Source organism: Filicampus tigris, chromosome 18 (genome assembly GCF_054856515.1).
Source record: "Filicampus tigris isolate MCC_2025a chromosome 18, RoL_Ftig_1.0, whole genome shotgun sequence".
Lineage (NCBI taxonomy): Eukaryota > Metazoa > Chordata > Actinopteri > Syngnathiformes > Syngnathidae > Filicampus > Filicampus tigris.
In genome coordinates, this window is record NC_141234.1 from 3,209,033 (window position 1) to 3,227,659 (window position 18,627).

Below are 18,627 nucleotides of genomic sequence, written 5' to 3' on the forward strand. Positions count from 1 at the left end.
CGTGTGTTCCTTCCAAACAGCTCAACATCCTGGGCCGTGTAAATGTTTTCACTTTCAGTTTGGAAGATTTGTCAACAGACATGTTGTCATGTGCCATAGAGAAAGTTCTAACCGACACGCTAGGATTCTTCGTCACCTCATTGAGTGTTCTGCATTGTACTCTTCTTGCAGTCACTTTTACAGCTCCGGAGGTTCACTCATTTAAAGACAACGTGTGTCTTACTAGGAACTGATGAACATTCAGAGATACTTTTGAACCTTTTTCCAGCATCATGCAAGGGAAGAATTCTTACTCGCAGGGCTCGAGGCCTTTTGTGCAAGCCATGGGGGTTAGTTTGCAGAGCAGATTTAAACACTTTTTATTTGCTTTAATGGCCACAAAAAATGATGTGGTGGGCTGCCGGGCCTGAGTTTTGTTACCTGTGGTTTTTGTGTGCGCACTCAAAACATGGAAACATAGAATTATTTGTGTGGAATACGTTTAAAAAAGGCGGCACGGTGATCGACTGGTTAGCACGTCCGCCTCACAGTTCAGAGGTCGTGGGTTCGATCCCGGCTCCGGCCTCCCTGTGTGGAGTTTGCATGTTCTCCCCGTGCCTGCGTGGGTTTTCTCCGGGCACTCCGGTTTCCTCCCACATTCCAAAAACATGCATGGTAAGTTGATTGGATACTCTAAATTGCCCCTAGGTGTGATTGTGATCTGTGTGCCCTGCGATTGGCTGGCAACCAGTTCAGGGTGTCCCCCGCCTACTGCCCAAAGACAGCTGGGATAGGCTCCAGCACGCCCCGCGACCCTTGTGAGGAGAAGCGGTACAGATAATGGATGGATGGATGGACGTTTAAAAAAGGCTGTTCTGTTCATTTGTTGTTGTGTCATTCCAAAAGGTTCACGTACTTGTGAGTGTATATTGATTCTCAACGCTCATAACAAGTTGCCCTCCGGTACAGAGGGTGGCGCTAGTGGGCCAAGTTTACAACGTGCCAACTGCCGTTGAAGACCTTTTCCCATCGTCGCGACATTTTTTTTTTAAATATTGTTTTTTATGGACATGAAAATCCCTGAAATGACACTTATGTTCTTGTAAGATAGCGCCGGCTTCTTGACGAGTGTATTTACTACCCTGATATATTTTTTTATACACATATAGTTTAAATCCCGGCAAGTTCGCTAACGTTTTATTACTCCGTGTGAAGTCTCGCGCTAACTAGTGCGCTAATGCTAACGTAAGCTAACGAGCGGCAGTATTTGGATAATGCCGGGTGGGAGTAGAGGTTCCGTCCTGAGTGGCATCTTGTCCTAACTAACAGGTTCGTATACACGAAAATGTAGTTTGTCTTTTCATTTTCTGACATCGTGTAGAGAGATGCCTTTGTGCTCGCGGTGCGTCTTGCATGTGCCGCTATTAGCTTCTTTCTTTTACTTCTCACTTCACCGATTCGTTGACTTGTTCGAAGGACGTTTTGAATGGCAAAAAAACCCCCTCCCAAACAACTAAATGCTGCTTCTTAATGGGGACTTTTTGAACGAGACCCCCCTCCCCGAGTAAACAAAACTCATATTTATTATTATCATCATTATTGATTACGAAACAACCCGTACAAGTCTAATAAAGTTTCCCCTTAAATCCGGCGCAGATGATCAACCAGCACAACGAGATTCTGCAGTGTTTGTGTCATTTAGTGTGAGAAGAGGCGAGATGTGACACGACAACACGCCTGCTCACAATGCCCTGAGCATCTGCCAGTTCCTGGTCGGGAGCAACCAACCTACTCACCCTGGCTAGCTCTGCGTGATAACCCCGCCCCTTACCTTGTGCAAAGACCTTATCAAAGGGATCTGTTTTCAAAACGTGAACGGCAATAAAATAGTTGTGACTACAGATCTTTGGATTATCCGGGAAGAATCCTTCCAGGAGAGCATGAAGGTTTGGCAGAGGGACTGATTACATCCATGGGGAAAACTTGTAGTTTGTTTTTTGGAATGTAAATATATCTTTATTGACACAAGCCCTTTTCTGACAAAGCTATCTAATAGGCGTAAAGACATAATATACAGAATCAAACGTGTTACAGGTAACAAGTTAAAAGCACATGGAGTTGCCTTGTGTATGAAATGTGCTATATAAATAAGACTGCCTTGCCTTGCTTTGTTGTTTGGTCTCTCAAAGAAGACTCCCCCAACATGACGGATGTCATCGTCGTGGATGAAGAGGACGTCCCTCAACCGTCGTCCTCAACTTTGGCCTCGTCGTCCTCGCCCCGTCGAATACAGCTGTCCGCCCTGACCCACATCACCCAGTCGCCTTTCGCTTTGGCCAGCAAGAAGCAGCACATTCTGCAGGCGGAGAATCACAAGTTGTTCTCTGAGGTGATGATGCACTCGCTCTGCGACCGCTTCTTTAGGCACACTGGCACAATCCTGGTGAGGGCAAATGTTTTTGTTTCATGTGGTCTTGGAGGGATATGAGGGAGGACACCTCTACGACACAGTCATGAAAGCATTTGTGAATGAATTCCTCTCTCACTTCATTCAGTTTTTTTGTACATAGACATGAGATTGTGTATCTGTGTAGAGCAGAATGTCAACCAATTCCCCTCTCACTCAATTAGTGTCAGTTGCTGCAGTTCTATGTCTCTCCGGCTAGTCCAGAAGGAAGGATCAGGTCAAGAAGCAAACCTGTTTTCACACTTGGTGTCTGTGCTGTTTCGGAGCTATAAAGCCAAAATTAGAAGAGCTGTAATTTGGGGTTGGCAAAAGTGTTGCAGGTCACGAAACAAGTCTCGGCTTGTCCAGAGGGAAGGAACCGATCATCAACCCATCCAAAAATCACGTCAAAGTTGCGTCAAAACCACACCAAGAACAAATGAAACCCTTTCTGACACGTAGAGCCAAAATTAGCAGACCCGGTGTAAGACTAGGAGCAAGAGGGAAGGAACCGCTAAACAAAAAACAAGTCAAGAATCAAGTGTCTTGTCCCGGGGGAAGGAACCAATCAGAATCCAAGTCAAGAAGCAATCAAAAACCACGGCAAGAACTACCGGTAGTCAAAAACCACACTCAGAACCAAGTGTACCCCTTTTCCCAATGTGCTGATGCTCGTATTATTTGAACGCATGAGCAGCAATTCTTTCAAAGCTTAGCACGAAAGGCCCAAACCGGTGCAGGTCTTCAGTGTCCACGTGCCCTTACCGTAGCGTTCCGTGATGTTTGCCTTGACCCGTGGCTGCCTCCCTTCAGTTCGTGGAGCACGTCGTGGCCGCGACCCAGGACTGCCCTCAGGTGTTGGAATACCTGAAGAAGAACCACGCCAAAGCCCGTACCGACTACCTGTCGTCAGTGGAGTTCCGTAACAGCTTGGGCCGATGTTTGACCCGCCTGGAGGCCAAACGTTCCAGGGTGTTTGTCTACATCCATGAAATGTGCGTGGTGCTCAAGCAGCACAAAGACAGGAGCAGGAAGAAGAACCCCGACAACACCTCTACCTCCACATCGGATGGTCTTCCGTCCACCTCGTTAAAAAGTGAAAGCCAGACCGGCGAGGCGGGCGCGCCAGGACGAGCGGGGAGCCCGGCGAGGCAAGACGAGAAGCCGTCCACGTCGGGTCTTCGGGAAGAGCGGCGGAGAGAGGAGAAAAAGGCAAGCAGGGCCTCCAGGAAGCAGGTGAGTGCCCCGACGTGTGCTTCGCCGTTGTCAATCAATTGTGGATATTTTCAACTGCAAGTTGTCGGCCAATCGGAGAAGTGGCTTCCCCCGCTGTGCTTGCGCTTCCAGATTGCGTATCTGGAGAACCTGCTGAAGGTCTACAACGACGAGATCGGCCGCCTGCAGCGGACCGAACTCTCCCTGGACGACCTGGAAGCCGAGGACTCTTTGTACATTCAGGAGCATAAACTCAAGCGCAAGGTCGGGCCCGCCTTTTGGTCCGGCCGGGCCGCTCGCGTCCCGCCGGCCTACGGCGCTCACGCCTCTTCTTCGCCTTGGCTCCCCGTCGCAGATGATGAAGATCTACAAGAAGCTGTGCGAGCTGAAGGACTGCAGCTCGCTGACGGGCCGAATCCTCGAGCGCAAAATCCTCTACAGCGACACCAGCTATCCTGAGATCAGCAGGAAGGTACGAGTCTGTCGTCCGCGTCCAAACTCAGGAAAACGACGACGGTGTCATCGGCACTCATCAGCCGAGCCCCCTGATTTGCGACCCTGAAAACAAGCGGGACTGTAACCCAGGGAGGGGGTGTCGCAAACCTTTTTGGGTCCACTTACAGAGAGGGACATTTTCCAAGGACCCCTGCTTAATGCTAATGCACTTCAACATCCCCTCACATGTACGACTAAAAGGCCCAGGAATGAAAAAGTTTCCAATTTTTCAAGAGTTATATTGTCACGATTTGGTATTAAAAGTCGTAATTTCATAACAAAGTGGTATTATGGTACCACGGTGGACATTTAACCAGCATTTTCATAGTTTGGGATTTTTCACGATGGCTAAATTTGAGTTTGTTTTGACTTTTTTTTTTTTTTTTTTGATTCCTTTGTTTTTATTAGAGTGAGTTTGTCAGTATTTATGAGTTGTTATTTTTGTGAAAGTGCTTTGTTCTAGGTTAGTATTTATTAGTTTTGGTGTTTAAAAAAAATAAAAAATAAAAAAAAAAGCTCATTAAGTATCGTAGTAAACTACAATCCCCAAGCAACTGTTCAAAGTTCTTTCTTTACGGCCGTACACAACAACGTAATAATTATATTTAAAATGAATTCTGAAAGCTCAGGAGGGACGTTTATTAAATGTATCATTTTCAATGACCCGTGGAACTTGTGCGTATTCCCGGGTCTCCATTTTGAGAAGCGTGGTTTTTGATGTGCCTTCAGATCCAGCGCTACATCAACAGCCCCGACGTCTGTATGAACCCGCCCGACTACCAGGACATCCTCCAGCAGGTCCAGCTGGCCAGCAAGCGACACAACCTGCGCCTGAGCGGCAAGGAGCTGGAGCGGATCGCCCGCAAGGCCTTCACCGACACCGGCGGCAAAATCCAGCAGAGGCGCCACCACGACCTGCTCTACGACTTTGGCTGCCAACTTACCAGCGAATACAAGCCCGGTACGACCCGCCTTTGGTCTCGTCTACCAAAAATCGCCAGAGCTCACGACCTCGCCTTCGCTCTCCAAAGACAACGACCCGGCGCTGAAGGACCCCGCGCTGCTCCGGAAGCTACAGAACAACCGCGATCTGGGACTCAACCGCCTGGAGGACGTCATCAACAAATACGCCGTCCGACAGGACGACACGGACGAGAGGGACGGGGCGCGGCGGCGCGTCCGAGAGGTACGGGGGCTCCGTGGCCACCGACTGCATCACCGCGGGCATTTTTCTCAGTTGTTTCGTCTCACTGGATGCAGCAGGAGGACGAGGACGAGGACGAAGAAGAGGACGACGACGACGACGTGTCGTCCGAAACAGACATTGAGGAAGAGATCCAAGCCAGCAGCCAGCAGGATGGACCAGGTCAGAACCGTTGACATATCATCCAAGTTTATTTATCAGGATTTTGTATTTTTAATCTTTTTTTTTTTTAGCAGCCCCCCCCCCCCCCAAAAAAAAAAAAGTCACTCTTAAAATGCTTGACATAGTTCAAAACTGGTACAAGGAAAACGTCAGTAGCGCTGTTGTAACGAGTTGCCGACTCACAGGGCACCTCCATTGAAAACTTTTTAACGAGTCATTTAAATTTGTACAATTTAAAAGCGATTGTGTTGACTTGTGATTTGACTGAAGGGTCATTTTTTTCAGGACAAAGCACTTATTTTCACTCTAAAGAAACGGAAATATTCATTCTATGATTTTTATCATCATCGCAGTGCCTAAGAGCTCAGGGAACAACAGTTGTCTGGATTTGGTCACGCGGCGTTTGGAAGCTGAGCCCTTCGGCACTGTGATGTCATTTTCAGTCGACAGCAAGTGACAAAATGGCCGCGCCCTGAACTGGATTCAAAACTTTTGCTGCTTCGTTCATATTTCACCAAAGCAATATTAATCAGAATGCCGTGTTTAGACGATTGGGGACGCATAGAAGAGAAAATGTGATTTCCCCTTTAAAGCCAGTGGAAAAACCTGCCAGAAAAGGTTTCAAAGCATATTTGGTATCGGGAGAATTATATCATAACCCATAAGGAAGAAAATGAAAATCAAAACATGTGAAAAATATTGTCATTTGCTTTTTTTTTTTTTTTTTTTCCCAATAAGCAAAGAGTGGAAAATCATTTTTATGAAAAAAGTCAGGAGGCTTAAAATCGCACCGTCTCTTTCTCCACCCAATTAGATGACGCCGACGACGTTGAAGAGGGCGGCAACGAGGCGGAGAAAATGAGCGACAACGGCAACGGGGAAGCGGCGACGACAGGAGACGTCAGCGTAGCGGCGGCGGACAACGACGCCGTCACCAGTGGGCTCCTCTCCGACGTCAGCATGTCGGGCGACACGTCTGCCAGCGACAGCCCCAGCCAATCGGAGGCCACACGGCCGCGCGTGCCCTCGCCCGACGAGAGCTCCGCCCCCACTGCCGCCGAATCAGATGAGCCCGCCCATCCTGCCAGCCAGGTCACCAGCAACCAGAGGTGGGAGCAAATCTCAAGTCTTAACCGACCTCATTCACTGCCAGATATTGTCAGACCCTTTGTTTTACCCTAACGTTTGAAAAAAATATGAATAAATTCCTGGGATTGAATGACTGGACTGTGAAAAGACAAAATAAATATGTCCTTGGCAGTTTTAAGTTTCAATCAATTCTCGGGTTACTGTGGCAAAAATCAAGCGAGCCGAGTCAAATCTGCAATCTGTTAAAAACGTAATCCTTGAATCCAGTTTCAATAGTCCCCCCCCCCCCCCCCCCCCCCGCCCCCGACATGGTGATTTTGGAACTGCAATTCAAGCGAGTGGTGTTCCTCGCAGCAGCGGCACGGACTCCCCAGCAGCCACCAACGGGGCAGCCTCACCTCAGGCACTCGAGATGACGTGCCACTCGCCCATCGCCAACGGCACCTTACCACTTGTTTCGCCAACGCCCGAGCGCAGGCTGAGCAGGGGCGGCAAGAGGAAAATGATGGCCGCCGCGCCTAAGCAGAATCACATCGACGCCAACGACAGGTGGCCGAGGAGGCACATTTTTTCCAAATCATCTGAATGCCCTTTATTTATTTTTTTTCAGCTATGACGTCAAATCAGATAATTGATTTACAAGAGCATTTTTTTTATTTTTTTTAAAAAAAATTTAAGACCTTAAAAAAAATGAATCGCTTATTAAATCGCAATATTGAGGGGAGGAGAAATCGCAGGTCGATGAGTTTTTCAAAAATCAAAAGCCCTCATTTGTATTATTTCTGCGGAACCCTTCAGAGAGGTGGAGGTGCTGCTGGACATGGGCGTCATCTGCGCCTCTCCGCCGCGGACGGACGACGCGGCCGACTGTCAGCTGGTCAGCAGCTCGCAATCGCCGCCCCCCAAGAAGAACAAAGTAAGACACGGACCGTCCCGCCCGGTTTGGGCGCAGCCCTTCGTCCCGGCGCTCACACCCACCCGTTTCTTTTATTTTGTCTTTGCAGGTCAACGTTGGCACCCAGTGCGACCCCTTGGAGATCATCGAACTGTCTGACTCGGAATGACCGAGGGCCACGAGTTCAAATCAGTCTCTCCGTTTACTGTGAGATCAACTTCCACTCAGGAACGCCGTCTACATTAATATTCCTTCTTAAAAGTGCTTTGATTAAATGTCATTATGTTGTGTGATGTTGCAAACATTTGTAGACGTTTTTTTAACTCAGTCTTCTTCTCACGTTCGGGGATGTCATGCGCTACACTGAGCTCCTGCACGTAGCATTTTTTGCTTTTAATTCCCAGAGAGAGCGGCTGACATTATGAAGTTGGACTGTCAAAGCCTTCAATCTAAAAAAAAAAGAAAAAAAAAAAGAAGTCTCATTTTAGTGTGCCTGTCATTATATTTTTTTTATATTTTGACAAGATGTTCTTTCGCGCAGTTTGGGAGACGCCTGTGAACATTTGCAATAAAGTACTGTAACTGGAACTTTTTGAATTTGACTTTTTTTTTTTTAATTCATTACTCTTTAGTACAATGGTCAGCAAATTATGACCCTGGAAAGTCAAATATGAACCACTCCAGTCTTTAATTTGGTCCAAAATAATATTTTTCAGCATTTTTTTTTATTACTTTCTTCATTTTTTTTTATCCCATCATTGAATAATTTATGAACACATTTAACTTTTGGTAAACTAAAAAAATATTTTACAAAATAGTTTAATTTAATTATTATTAAATTAAAACTAATATGAAAATGTTTTTTATTAGTGAAGTGGCTTGACTTATTTTATCACTTTTTTTTTTTAACCTTGCCCGCCAAAAAATCTGTAGTTCTTGTGCAATAAAGTTACTACTGATATGTCTTGTATTATATTTATACTCCCTTTTTGACCGGCAGTATATTTCAACTGTATATTTTTCATGTTTTTTGTGTGTACGTGTACTTCATGCCCCAAATAAAGCTCACTCATTATATAGAGAGACAATTCATAGGGTATAAGACATCCATGTGACATTTGCGTTATTGTTGTAACACAGTTTTATTTTAAGTAAACGTAGTCTTAGGTCATTAAATTGAAGTGCCGTGAAATCAATTAACAAGAGGCAGACGCACATAAGTCGCGATATATTTAGAGTGACAAATATTCATACACCGGAAGGCACCGTATTGACGTTGGAATTATTGTCAAGTTGCTCTCGGGTACAAGAACTAGATTTATTTTTGCTCATCAAAATAAAATCCCAAGTGCGCCCTTCACGCATCATTGAGGTCCCCGGCGAACAAAATTACACTTTTGATCAAAACTGTCTGTATCTGGGAAACACAATGTCTCACGTTTGTAATGAATGACTTGAAATGTTGCCATTCGCCTCTGTTTAGTGTTTACTGAGGATAATGTTATGGTTTATTTTGAAAGAACCCGGCGGAATTACACGTGTTCCTCTATGTCCAAAATTGACGCTGGCGGGCTGCTAGAGGGTGAAAAAAAGCGAAGAAAAAAAAGGAATATTCGAGGGGTAAGAGAGGCGGATTTGGATAAACTTTCCCAACTGTCCCGACCCGGGGAAGCTCCGCGGGGCTGACGGCCAGTCCATTTCACCGGTAACTACCTCCGGAGTCATTTGTCGCTTGTAAACCGACTGTCTGCGAGCGCCTTCGTCGTCCCAGTGGCCGGAAGTCTGCATGAAGCTTGTCTCCCTGGCGAGGCGACGACGGCGTCGACGTTTTTTTTTTCTCCCCCTGCCTGCCTTGTTTTTTTTTTTTTTTTTTTTTTTTTTTTTTTTTTAAATACGACACTTTTTTTTCTCTTTTTTTTATGTTCTGTCGGCGCGATGAGCGAGCAGCGAGTAGCCAAGTGAGCCAGCCAGCCAGCCAGCCAGCCAGCCAGCGTGTTTGTGTTTAGCCAGCAAAGCACACCTATGGCGCGGCCTGCGCGTAGCTTTAGCGAACAAAAGGGAGAAAATTAATGGAGGCAAGTTAGCCTGATTAGCTTAGCTTAACCTAGCCACACTATGCTTTAAAGCCAAGTAAGCCATGCTAACCATCATGGTGCTTTGTAAAGTTCTTGGCAGGGACGTCGAGTGCTTCATCAACGGGTTTCCTTGTTAAAATAAGACCAATGTTTGCAATGTTTCGACAACTTGTGCTAATAGTTGACGAGCTCGTGGCCCGAGAGGTTTCATTTGCATTAATTAAAAGCCACTAATACTGCACATATTCTGCACTGGCTGCTTATTAATTCATATTTAGAGTAGACAGAGACACACCTTTCTTAGTTTGTTAGCCCCTGCCTTTTGTAATCTAGTCCAGTAGTTATCAAACAACATACTACACTGAGTACAGTTATAAAACATAAAAAATAACTTTTTTTTTAAAAAATGCTTTGGTTATACCATTATGAGCAACATTTAAAATATTTCAGCGTAGTAGGCCCAAGTGTTCAAAACGAGGCAAACAATTAACCAACAGCGACAGCTAATCGATGATCAAATTAATCTACAACTATTTTGTTTTTCGTATCGTATTATCGTTTGGAGACCTTGGTTAAGTTAAAATTTTCCAAATCAATGGAGTTTCAGCCTCAACAGTAAATATTCCCAGATTTATGTGGCCCCACATGAAAGCAGACTGATTATCTTTTTTGTAAATGAAAATACGGCACTTGCAAATATCTGCTATTAGTTACAAAATGAGCGATCAAAATTTTTGCCCATTCACGTATGGATGTTGTGGGCCAAACCATTAACTGAATCATAGTTTATATTTGTGCATTTTCTGCAGTCAATTTGAAATGATGTCCTGTTTTTGAAAAAAAAAGGGAAATTAAATGGTTTTTATACAACCCATTCATTACATAAGATAAGATAAGATAAGAAGGCCTTTATTGATCCCAGAGTGGGGAAATTTTCAGTGTCAAATTTTCAAAGATATAGGTCATATAATAAATAATCAATTGATTAATCGATGATGAAAATAATTGTTACAGCCTTAATATTCAAATTACCGGAAGCAACGGTATAATTTGAAGATTAATACAGTCCTTGAAAATATACAAACATTGTTAGTTAACTTAATGTAGCCAACCCGCGCTAGTTGGAACGAATTATAATCCCGCCACGGGTGCTCAACATAGAGTACGTCTACACACAGACTGGCTAATGCTTAGCCACTGATATTAAGACTGGTATCGGCCCACCCGGTATCGGTACGTGCATATTTTGCTTTGGTGTTCGGTATAAAGCTTTCATTTAATAGAAATAATTAACTAGATAGATGACCGCTACTTTGTGGATTTGCGTGTCTCTCGGGGGGCTTCTGAAAGGCAAGAGGAGGAGGAGGAGCCGAGGTGTTCTCTAAGTGTGCTGCTTTTCAATTGCAGAAATAATGGACGAATCCCATTTCAACTCGTCCTACTTTTGGTCTCCCGTCCCCACTGTACAAGGACAGGTAGACGCAACCTTATTGTTGGCCTTGTCTTGAATGCATATGGTGTCGTGGCATGTTTCTTCCGTGTCCGGGGATTCCTTGCAGTTTTATGTCCATGCCGATGCTTGCAATCTGCCACGCACTCCGCCCTCGCGCCAGTCATGTGACCTCTGTGACGGTTCCGCCAGTCACATGATCTCTCCTGTCTAGGGTTGCAAAGGGATGGAACATTTCCGGCAAAATTTCCATGGGAAAAGCGCAGTGGGGGAACTTAGGAACCATTCCAAATTGGGAACTTTCCATGGGATTTCTAATGGCGATGCGTCGTATCGGAGCAGAAATGTGAACATTTTTGATTTGCCATAAGCAGACATCGGGACAGCACGTCGTTGCTCCTTCGCTCAATCGGGATGATGCACAAATCGATTTTCCTCACCACTTCCCTTTTTTTTTCAGCCAAGGGTCAATTTGGGAAATTCTCATGGAAAGTTTCCAACTTTGAAGACTCCCGGAATTTTGCAACCCTACTCCTGTCACTCTCCTCTCATTTCTCGCAGCTCTCCTCACACTTTTGTTTGTTTCTTCTCTTTGCATCTCAATTTTATTTTTTTTTGCTCTCTTCTCCATCTCCTCCTTGCTTTTCCCATTCTTCAACCTCATGTGTTCGCCTCGCCCGCTTCCTCAAATCGTTCCTCAATGCCCTGCCCCTCACTTGTTCTCCCGCCATCCCTCCCGCCCCCGCCGCCGCCCCGCCCCTCTGCTCCCCGCCCTCCCCCATCCCCACCCCCCCGCTAGATTGAGAGCGCCATGTTCCTGAACAAAACCAAAGAGCAGCTCGGCGCAGAGAAGCCCGGCGCGCCGGCCTTCGCGCACTCGGCCGCGTCCTCCGCCGCCCCGCACTACCCCACGGCCGTGCTCGCCATCCCCGGCTCGGCGGAGGCGGGGTCCGGCCTGCGGCTGGTCACCAAACAGGAAGGCGGCGGCTCGGCGGCGGCGGCGGCGGGAGGAGGAGGAGGAGGAGGAGGAGGAGGAAACGCGTCCATGGGCGCACACGTGCACCAGTCGCACATGTCGCAGAACGTCACTGTCGTGCCTGTTCCCTCCACGGGAATCATGACCGCTGGTGAGTGGCCGCTTCATTAGGTACACTCGGAGTTGGCGTGCTTGAGCCACACACAGCAAACTTGACATTTTCAAAAAGAATTCATTCCATCACTTATCGAAGCGAAGCCCTCGCTTTGGATTTCGCGCGCGGTCGTGACCGTTGGGACAGTTTCAGCTAACTTTGCTTTGGCTCTCCCAGCCGGCCTGGTCATCACCACCCCCCAAGGCACGCTGGTGCCCGCCGCCTCCACGCAGTCTTTTGTAGCCGGGCCGCACTCGGCCACCACCATGATCGTGTCGGCCGTGCACCCCTCAAACGCAGGTGAAGTTGCGCAAACGTGAAAAGGTGAGCGGGCGAGATGGCGAGCTGTTGTTTGTGTGCGCAGACAAGAAGAACGACATGGCGGGTCCCCCCGCCGTGGTCATGCCCACGCCGGGCAAGCGAGGCAGGAAGAGCAAGCAGACGATGAGCAGAGCGAGCAGCGTCCTCCCTCCGGGAAGTGACGCCTTAATCCTGGCGCACCTGGCCGCCACGGGGCAGGTGCGTCGCAAACAAAGCATGTCATAGAAACGGAGGCCAACCAGTATTTGCTGTAAAAATGGCGACCGGATCACCCTTAATCCAAACATGAGCGTCCTCGTTTTTTGTCCCTTTCCCCTCCAGCATCACTCTGCCGATCCGTACGAGCTGTCCAACGACGAGGACGACCACTCCAGTAAAGAGGGCCCCAAATCCTACAGGTTGGCGTCTTAATGAAACAAAAAGGAAATGTTTACGCCCGTTCTCACCCGGGCCCTCTCGGATGCCGCAAGGTGCCGCATGTGCGCCGTGACCTTCTTCAGCAAGTCGGACATGCAGATCCACGCCAAGTCGCACACGGAGGCCAAGCCGCACAAGTGCCCGCACTGCTCCAAGTCCTTCGCCAACTCCAGCTACCTGTCGCAGCACATCCGCATCCACAGCGGGGCCAAGCCCTACAGCTGCACCTACTGCCAGAAAGCCTTCCGGCAGCTCAGCCACCTGCAGCAGCACACACGGTAACGCGGCTCTTGGCGACTTGCATGCGCCCGCCTTGCTGTGCATGAGCGCCCCCTCCGCCCACCCTCCATCCGGCCCCGCCCATCTCCCGAGCCAGACAGACAGACAGACAGCCGGCGGCTCTCTAATTCGAAAACTTTTTTTTTTTTTTTGAAATCATCATCTTAAAAACATTCCTCTTCGTGCTGCTTTTGGCCACTCAACGGAGACGATTTGAAAACAGACGTGTGTCGGGCATGCCTGAATGAATGTAGGGCTGTCAAAAGATTAATCGCGATTAATCGCAAATACGGACTTTTACGTAGTGTTGCTTGACGCCTCGTTGGAGAAATTCAAAATAATTTGCACACTTTGCACAGACAAATTCCAATTGTATTAGTTGGACATCTTTGGTGTATCGTTCATCTGTTGTATTTTACAGGAAAAGAATCGTATTCAAGCATCAAAAAAAGCTATTAGAACAGTCTTTGAATTGAAATATACTTTTTTCCACATGAATTCCTGGATTTTACTCAAGTCAATAACGGTTCAAAGCTTTGTAAAAAATGTTGTTGAAAAATGCGATTAATCGCGATTAATCTTTTGACAGCACTAAAATAAGCGCGAAACGAGTTGGCCCGTTGTGTCCTGACTAATGCCCGTGAGCCACCGCCCCCCGCCAAGACTGAGTACGGCTTAATGTCATTGGCCAAGCTCTGGGCGGAGAAACTCTGTGTTTATTATGTAAATGAGCCCAACTGTGACATCACAATGTGATGAAATTCTAAATTGCGCTCTCGTAGTCACATTTTGAAACGTTTTGATGTACGTAGATGTTTAATTTCCCAGCCCTCAAAACTGTTCCTGCAGAACGCAAACGAATTTGTGCGTATTTGTAATGTTTTATGCTCTGTTTGGGAATATCGTGAGCGTGTGTTTCAAAAGTATATGCTAATCGCGGTTAACCTGTCTAAGGTGCTTTGCATCGTACGTTAGCATTACGCTGGCAGACTTGGATTGAATGGAATCAGAAAGTCAAGTCGAACATATTGTTTATGTGTCGGGCTCCCAGCGAACCAGCCTGGAGCGACAAACCGCTTGAAGCAAGCACGCTGTGCCTCTAATGTGGTGTTCAAGCAAACTGGAGCACTTCGAAAAAAAGGGTGTTCTCATTAGTTTAAATGTGTTGAAGGCGTTCCAAGCGCATGGGAGGGTCAAATTATGCAGAAGTTTGCTTTGTATTTTTGGTCTCTCTGTGTCGCGGGCTTTCACCGATGTCTGGGCGCCATCCCCCATGACGGGGTTCAAGCTAGCGGCTAGGGAGCGATTCCAAACAGAGGCTTGAGAGACCGAGACCGAGAGAGAGCGAGAGAAGCGCGACTGTGCTTGCTTCTGTCGTACTTGTGTGCTTTCCCAAAGTCGGACACAGCGCAAAGCGAGCACAAACCATCACTTGAACGCATGATTTGCTCCTGAGTTCACTGTGACGTTTGGTCATGCTCCGGCCTAAAGATCTCTCGCTCTTTCTCTCTCTCTTTCTCTCTCTCTCTCTCTCTCTCTCTCTCTCTCTCTCTCTCTGTTTGTCTCTCCCGGGGTCCCGTCCCCGCCTCCATGCCCCGCCCCCGCCCCTCCTGCCCCGCCTCAGCAACCACACTGAGGCCAAGCCGCACAAGTGCCCGCACTGCTCCAAGTCCTTCGCCAACTCCAGCTACCTGTCGCAGCACATCCGCATCCACAGCGGGGCCAAGCCCTACAGCTGCACCTACTGCCAGAAAACCTTCCGGCAGCTCAGCCACCTGCAGCAGCACACACGGTACTGGACCGGACTGGAGCGGGCCGGGCTGGGGGGTGTCGGCGGTGGGCTCCGCCGCAAAAGGAATGAAGCATCGGGATGCAGGAAGTTGATCACCTTGCACTATGAGTCCACTCAGGATTTGTGTTGTGTGTGTTTTTTTTTTGTTTTTTTTTTTGTGTGTGTGTGTGTCTTCAAGGATTCACACGGGTGACCGGCCGTACAAGTGTAACCATCCTGGCTGCGAGAAAGCTTTCACTCAGCTCTCCAACCTGCAGGTATGCCCGCCCACTCGCGCATGGACAAAATTGTTAAAGGGGGGGGAAATCAACCCAAACATATTTTTTTGTCAAGAATATGTTCTATGCAGGCCCACTAGTCTAACTAACGGCATTCTGATAAATATTGCGTTTGTGGAATAAGAGTTAATCCACTCGTTTTTAGCCATCTCAGGGGGGGGCGGCCATTTTGTCACTTCTGTCGACTGAAAAGGACATCACAACTGATCAGGTAACGACCAATCATGGCTCAGCTTTAGAAAACAGGCGAGCTGTGATTGGTTATTCCCTGAGCCCCGGGTAGTTGCGATGTCATTTTCAGTCGACAGAAGTGACAAAATGGCCGCCCCCTGGGATGGCTAAAAACAGGTGGATTTTGCTGCATAACTCATATTGCACAAACACAATATTTATCAGAATGCTGCGTTTCAATTTGTGGGTCTGCTGGGGACCTTTTCTTGAAAAAAAGTATGTCTGGGTTGATTTCCTCTTCAATGAAAGGAAAACCTGCAGTAGTCAGCGCAATAACTTGAATCTGACCACGGTGCGTACTCTAATTAGCGGCACATAAACTTGCTGTCGTTCAGTTGATGTAGTCATGGTGCAGTTTGGTGACGTGTTGTGTACCACGCTAAACGTGGACCAGACGAAGCGCAGCAGAGAGTCGTCCCAGGAGATGAGAGGGAAAATTCTAGACTAGCACGTTAAAGGTAAAGGCTGTAAAATCATCTGACCTGGCTGCAAATGCACAAATTATTCCCAAATGTAAGATTCACGGGGCTGCAGGAGGAAAATTGCTGACAAATTGAATTTGGTTTTCCTTTTTTTTTTTTTTTGCTTTAACGCAACCGGACGCCGTCTTTTGTCACAGTCTCACCGTCGGCAGCACAACAAGGACAAGCCGTTCAAGTGCCACAACTGCAACCGCGGTTACACGGACGCCGCCAGCCTGGAGGTGCACCTGTCCACGCACACCGTCAAACACGCCAAACTCTTCTCCTGCGGCCTGTGCAACCGCTCCTACACCTCGGTAAGCGGAACGCCCCAGTCTCGCGCCGTCGCGTGCCTCGTTGTGACGGCTCGGTCGCCGCTTTGTTCCCGCAGGAGACGTACCTGATGAAACACATGAGGAAGCACAACCCCGATGCGCAAACGGCGGCCGAGCAGGCGCAGGGCCACGGCTCCGGCGGCCGGGGCCGCGGGCGCGGCCGGGGGCGGGGCCGGGGCGGCTCGCTCCAAGGCCAGGCCAACCCCAACGGCGCCGGCCAGAACCCCAACGCCGGACCCCCCGGCGGCTACCAGCAGCCCGGCGAGGGGGTCATCCCGTGCCCCTTCGATCTGCACCAGTACAAGACGGTGGCGGCCGGCGAGATCCAGTACAAAGCCGGCGCCGTGGCAGACCACAAAGACCTCTGCCTCACCGTGTCCACGTCGGCCATCCAGGTGGAGCACATGAACTCATAGGAAGCGAGACTTGACTCCGTGTAAAAAAAAAAAAACAACAACAAAAAAAAAACAAAAAAACAAAGGCTTTGAAACCTAGTCTGGAAATTTCTCCAAGAGGACTTGCTTTTCTACGTGCGTTTCTGCGTGGCTCTCAAAGGGATTGATCAGGTCCCAAGACGCGCGGTGTTTTCACAACTCGGACAAAGACGCTTTAATGCAGAGCGCGGCGTCCGCAATTTGTTTGCGCCGTGCCTCATTCCTGCCCAAATAGGAAGCGGCCTCCAAGTCTCACATGCGGTGAGAGACTTTTCCCGAAATGCCACCTTGAGTACCGAGTTGTGGTTTCACCTCGTTTGCCTGAAGGAGCGGCTTGTTCGCAAATACAGACGCTTGGAATTCATGACTGACTTGTTTCACATGGATTCATTACAAAATCGTATCAAACAAGCGGTATACAGCCAACCCCGTTCGTCGGCGGGGGGATGGGGGCAGGCCCGCACGCGATCCATTAAAAAAAAAAAAAAAAAAAAAAAGAACTGATACAGGGCAGTGGTTCCCCAACCTGTTTTTGAGCTAAGGCACCCATTTTTTCAAATGAAAAATCTCCCGGCACACCACCAAATGAATGTCCCAAAAGTCTCCTTAAAGAAATACCTATGAGCTCATTTGAATTGACTTAATGTGAAATGTTGGCCTGTTAAATCACAATCAAAGCTCGATATACTCGTAAGAAGACTTCAAACAACTTCTGCTTGACACACGCGGCAACACATCGAAACGGAGCATTCGCTAATTCTTCTTCTCTGGGGCGAATTGAGTTGCTCGACCTTGTGTTGGCACATCCGAATGTTGTTGACGGGACTGTTGCGAGTAGGGTAGCATCTGTAGTCCTCGCGAGAGGGATCACCACGCGCGTCGCAAAAGAGCAAAATCGTGTCGACGTCCGCTCAAAATGGCCGTCAAGGGACATTTGCCCATTGCGCGAAACCAGGCGGGGCTCACAAACTAAGCACTTGATGAAGCTTGTACTTCACCTTCTACGTTTGTCAGCTGTACTTTTTTAATATGTTCATATTTTTCTACCAGCAGAGGAAGGTGAGAGCGTGAATGTGAAGAGAGAACAGTGTTTTTTTTTTTTGTTTGTTTGTTACTAATAGAAGCGTTTGTGACCTTCCGTCGCAACGTTTCGCCAGCCAGTTGTTGGGGGAATAATGATTGTATGACAAAATGGCTGACAGGTACTGTTATTATTAATCTTTTCTTAAAGAAAACAACAAAAAAAAAGGCTTTTCGTGCATATTATGACTCTCATTACAACTGTATTGCAAATGTTATCCACACTATTATCAATTTAAAGGCATTATTATTAAATGGCAGTATGCTGTACATAAGAGTTTTCTGTCAAAGGGAAGCATGTCCTGTGAATTTGTTTTTCTTTTTTTTAAGAAACAATTATAACAAACCACCTGTTTGGCTTTGGCTCTCAACCAAAACAAAAAACAATGTAAGTTGTATTAGTGATATTCACTCAAATGATGTTTGGACTGGAATTATCAACAAATTTTGATAATATTGGGCAATATGAAATGACAGTAAATACAATTTACTATATATGTTTGTTCGTCTCGATTCACTTGCCGCCACGCATTTTACTCCGTGTATCCGTTGTCGTCTCCATAGGAAAAATAATGAATGACTATTCAGACGTGCTACTCTTTAGCAGACTGTATGATCACCCGATCAGACTGTTTATGAGAATAAAGTTGGCAAACAGATTTCATTAAAAATGTTCAAGCCTCGCTTTATTTTTGCTCTTCACCTTGCATAGTTTAATGCCATTTATCTGCTGAGACTAGAATGATCTTAATCCGCAATGGGTGCGTTTTACATTGAAGGTTTAGCACAGATTATTAATCTGAGATTTTCTCAGAAAGCTATTGTATTTTATTTAGCCCAAAAAAAAACAAAGCACTCT

The 18,627-nt window shown here is 47.3% G+C and overlaps 2 protein-coding genes across 4 annotated transcripts; both read left to right on the forward strand.

Moving 5' to 3' along the window:
• The first annotated feature begins 820 nt into the window (after positions 1-820).
• daxx (death-domain associated protein) lies at positions 821-8,073 on the forward strand. 3 transcript variants are annotated; one of them, XM_086015310.1, is made up of 12 exons: positions 821-1,308; positions 2,172-2,368; positions 3,239-3,661; positions 3,773-3,904; positions 3,996-4,112; positions 4,865-5,096; positions 5,167-5,321; positions 5,396-5,501; positions 6,316-6,610; positions 6,945-7,139; positions 7,389-7,506; positions 7,595-8,073. In XM_086015310.1, the coding sequence occupies exons 2-12, from the start codon at positions 2,183-2,185 to the stop codon at positions 7,652-7,654; spliced, it is 2,019 nt and encodes a 672-aa protein (XP_085871436.1). In that variant the 5' UTR covers positions 821-1,308; positions 2,172-2,182; the 3' UTR covers positions 7,655-8,073. The 3 variants fall into 3 exon arrangements, with proteins under 3 accessions (XP_085871436.1, XP_085871437.1, XP_085871435.1); XM_086015309.1 differs by having other exon boundaries at positions 822-1,308; positions 2,169-2,368; XM_086015311.1 differs by lacking the exon at positions 6,945-7,139 and having other exon boundaries at positions 2,169-2,368.
• Positions 8,074-9,042: 969 nt separating this feature from the next.
• znf384a (zinc finger protein 384 a) lies at positions 9,043-18,263 on the forward strand. The gene is made up of 11 exons (XM_086015109.1): positions 9,043-9,190; positions 10,968-11,035; positions 11,810-12,137; positions 12,318-12,440; positions 12,505-12,659; positions 12,783-12,859; positions 12,932-13,156; positions 14,782-14,949; positions 15,128-15,206; positions 16,078-16,236; positions 16,311-18,263. Exons 2-11 carry the CDS (start codon positions 10,973-10,975, stop codon positions 16,668-16,670), a joined length of 1,737 nt encoding a protein of 578 aa, XP_085871235.1. The 5' UTR covers positions 9,043-9,190; positions 10,968-10,972; the 3' UTR covers positions 16,671-18,263.
• Positions 18,264-18,627: the final 364 nt, after the last annotated feature.

What these genes read in the sequence shown, in the direction of transcription:
- daxx (XM_086015310.1), top strand. Translation starts at nt 2,183, where the DNA reads ATGACGGATGTCATCGTCGTGGATGAAGAGGACGTCCCTCAACCGTCG. An exon ending in CGCGGCGGCGCGTCCGAGAG is followed by an intron (nt 5,322 to 5,395) that starts GTACGGGGGCTC and finishes CACTGGATGCAG; the next exon opens with CAGGAGGACGAGGACGAGGA. An exon ending in CAGGTCACCAGCAACCAGAG is followed by an intron (nt 6,611 to 6,944) that starts GTGGGAGCAAAT and finishes TGTTCCTCGCAG; the next exon opens with CAGCGGCACGGACTCCCCAG.
- znf384a (XM_086015109.1), top strand. Translation starts at nt 10,973, where the DNA reads ATGGACGAATCCCATTTCAACTCGTCCTACTTTTGGTCTCCCGTCCCC. An exon ending in CACGGGAATCATGACCGCTG is followed by an intron (nt 12,138 to 12,317) that starts GTGAGTGGCCGC and finishes TGGCTCTCCCAG; the next exon opens with CCGGCCTGGTCATCACCACC. An exon ending in GCAACCGCTCCTACACCTCG is followed by an intron (nt 16,237 to 16,310) that starts GTAAGCGGAACG and finishes TTGTTCCCGCAG; the next exon opens with GAGACGTACCTGATGAAACA.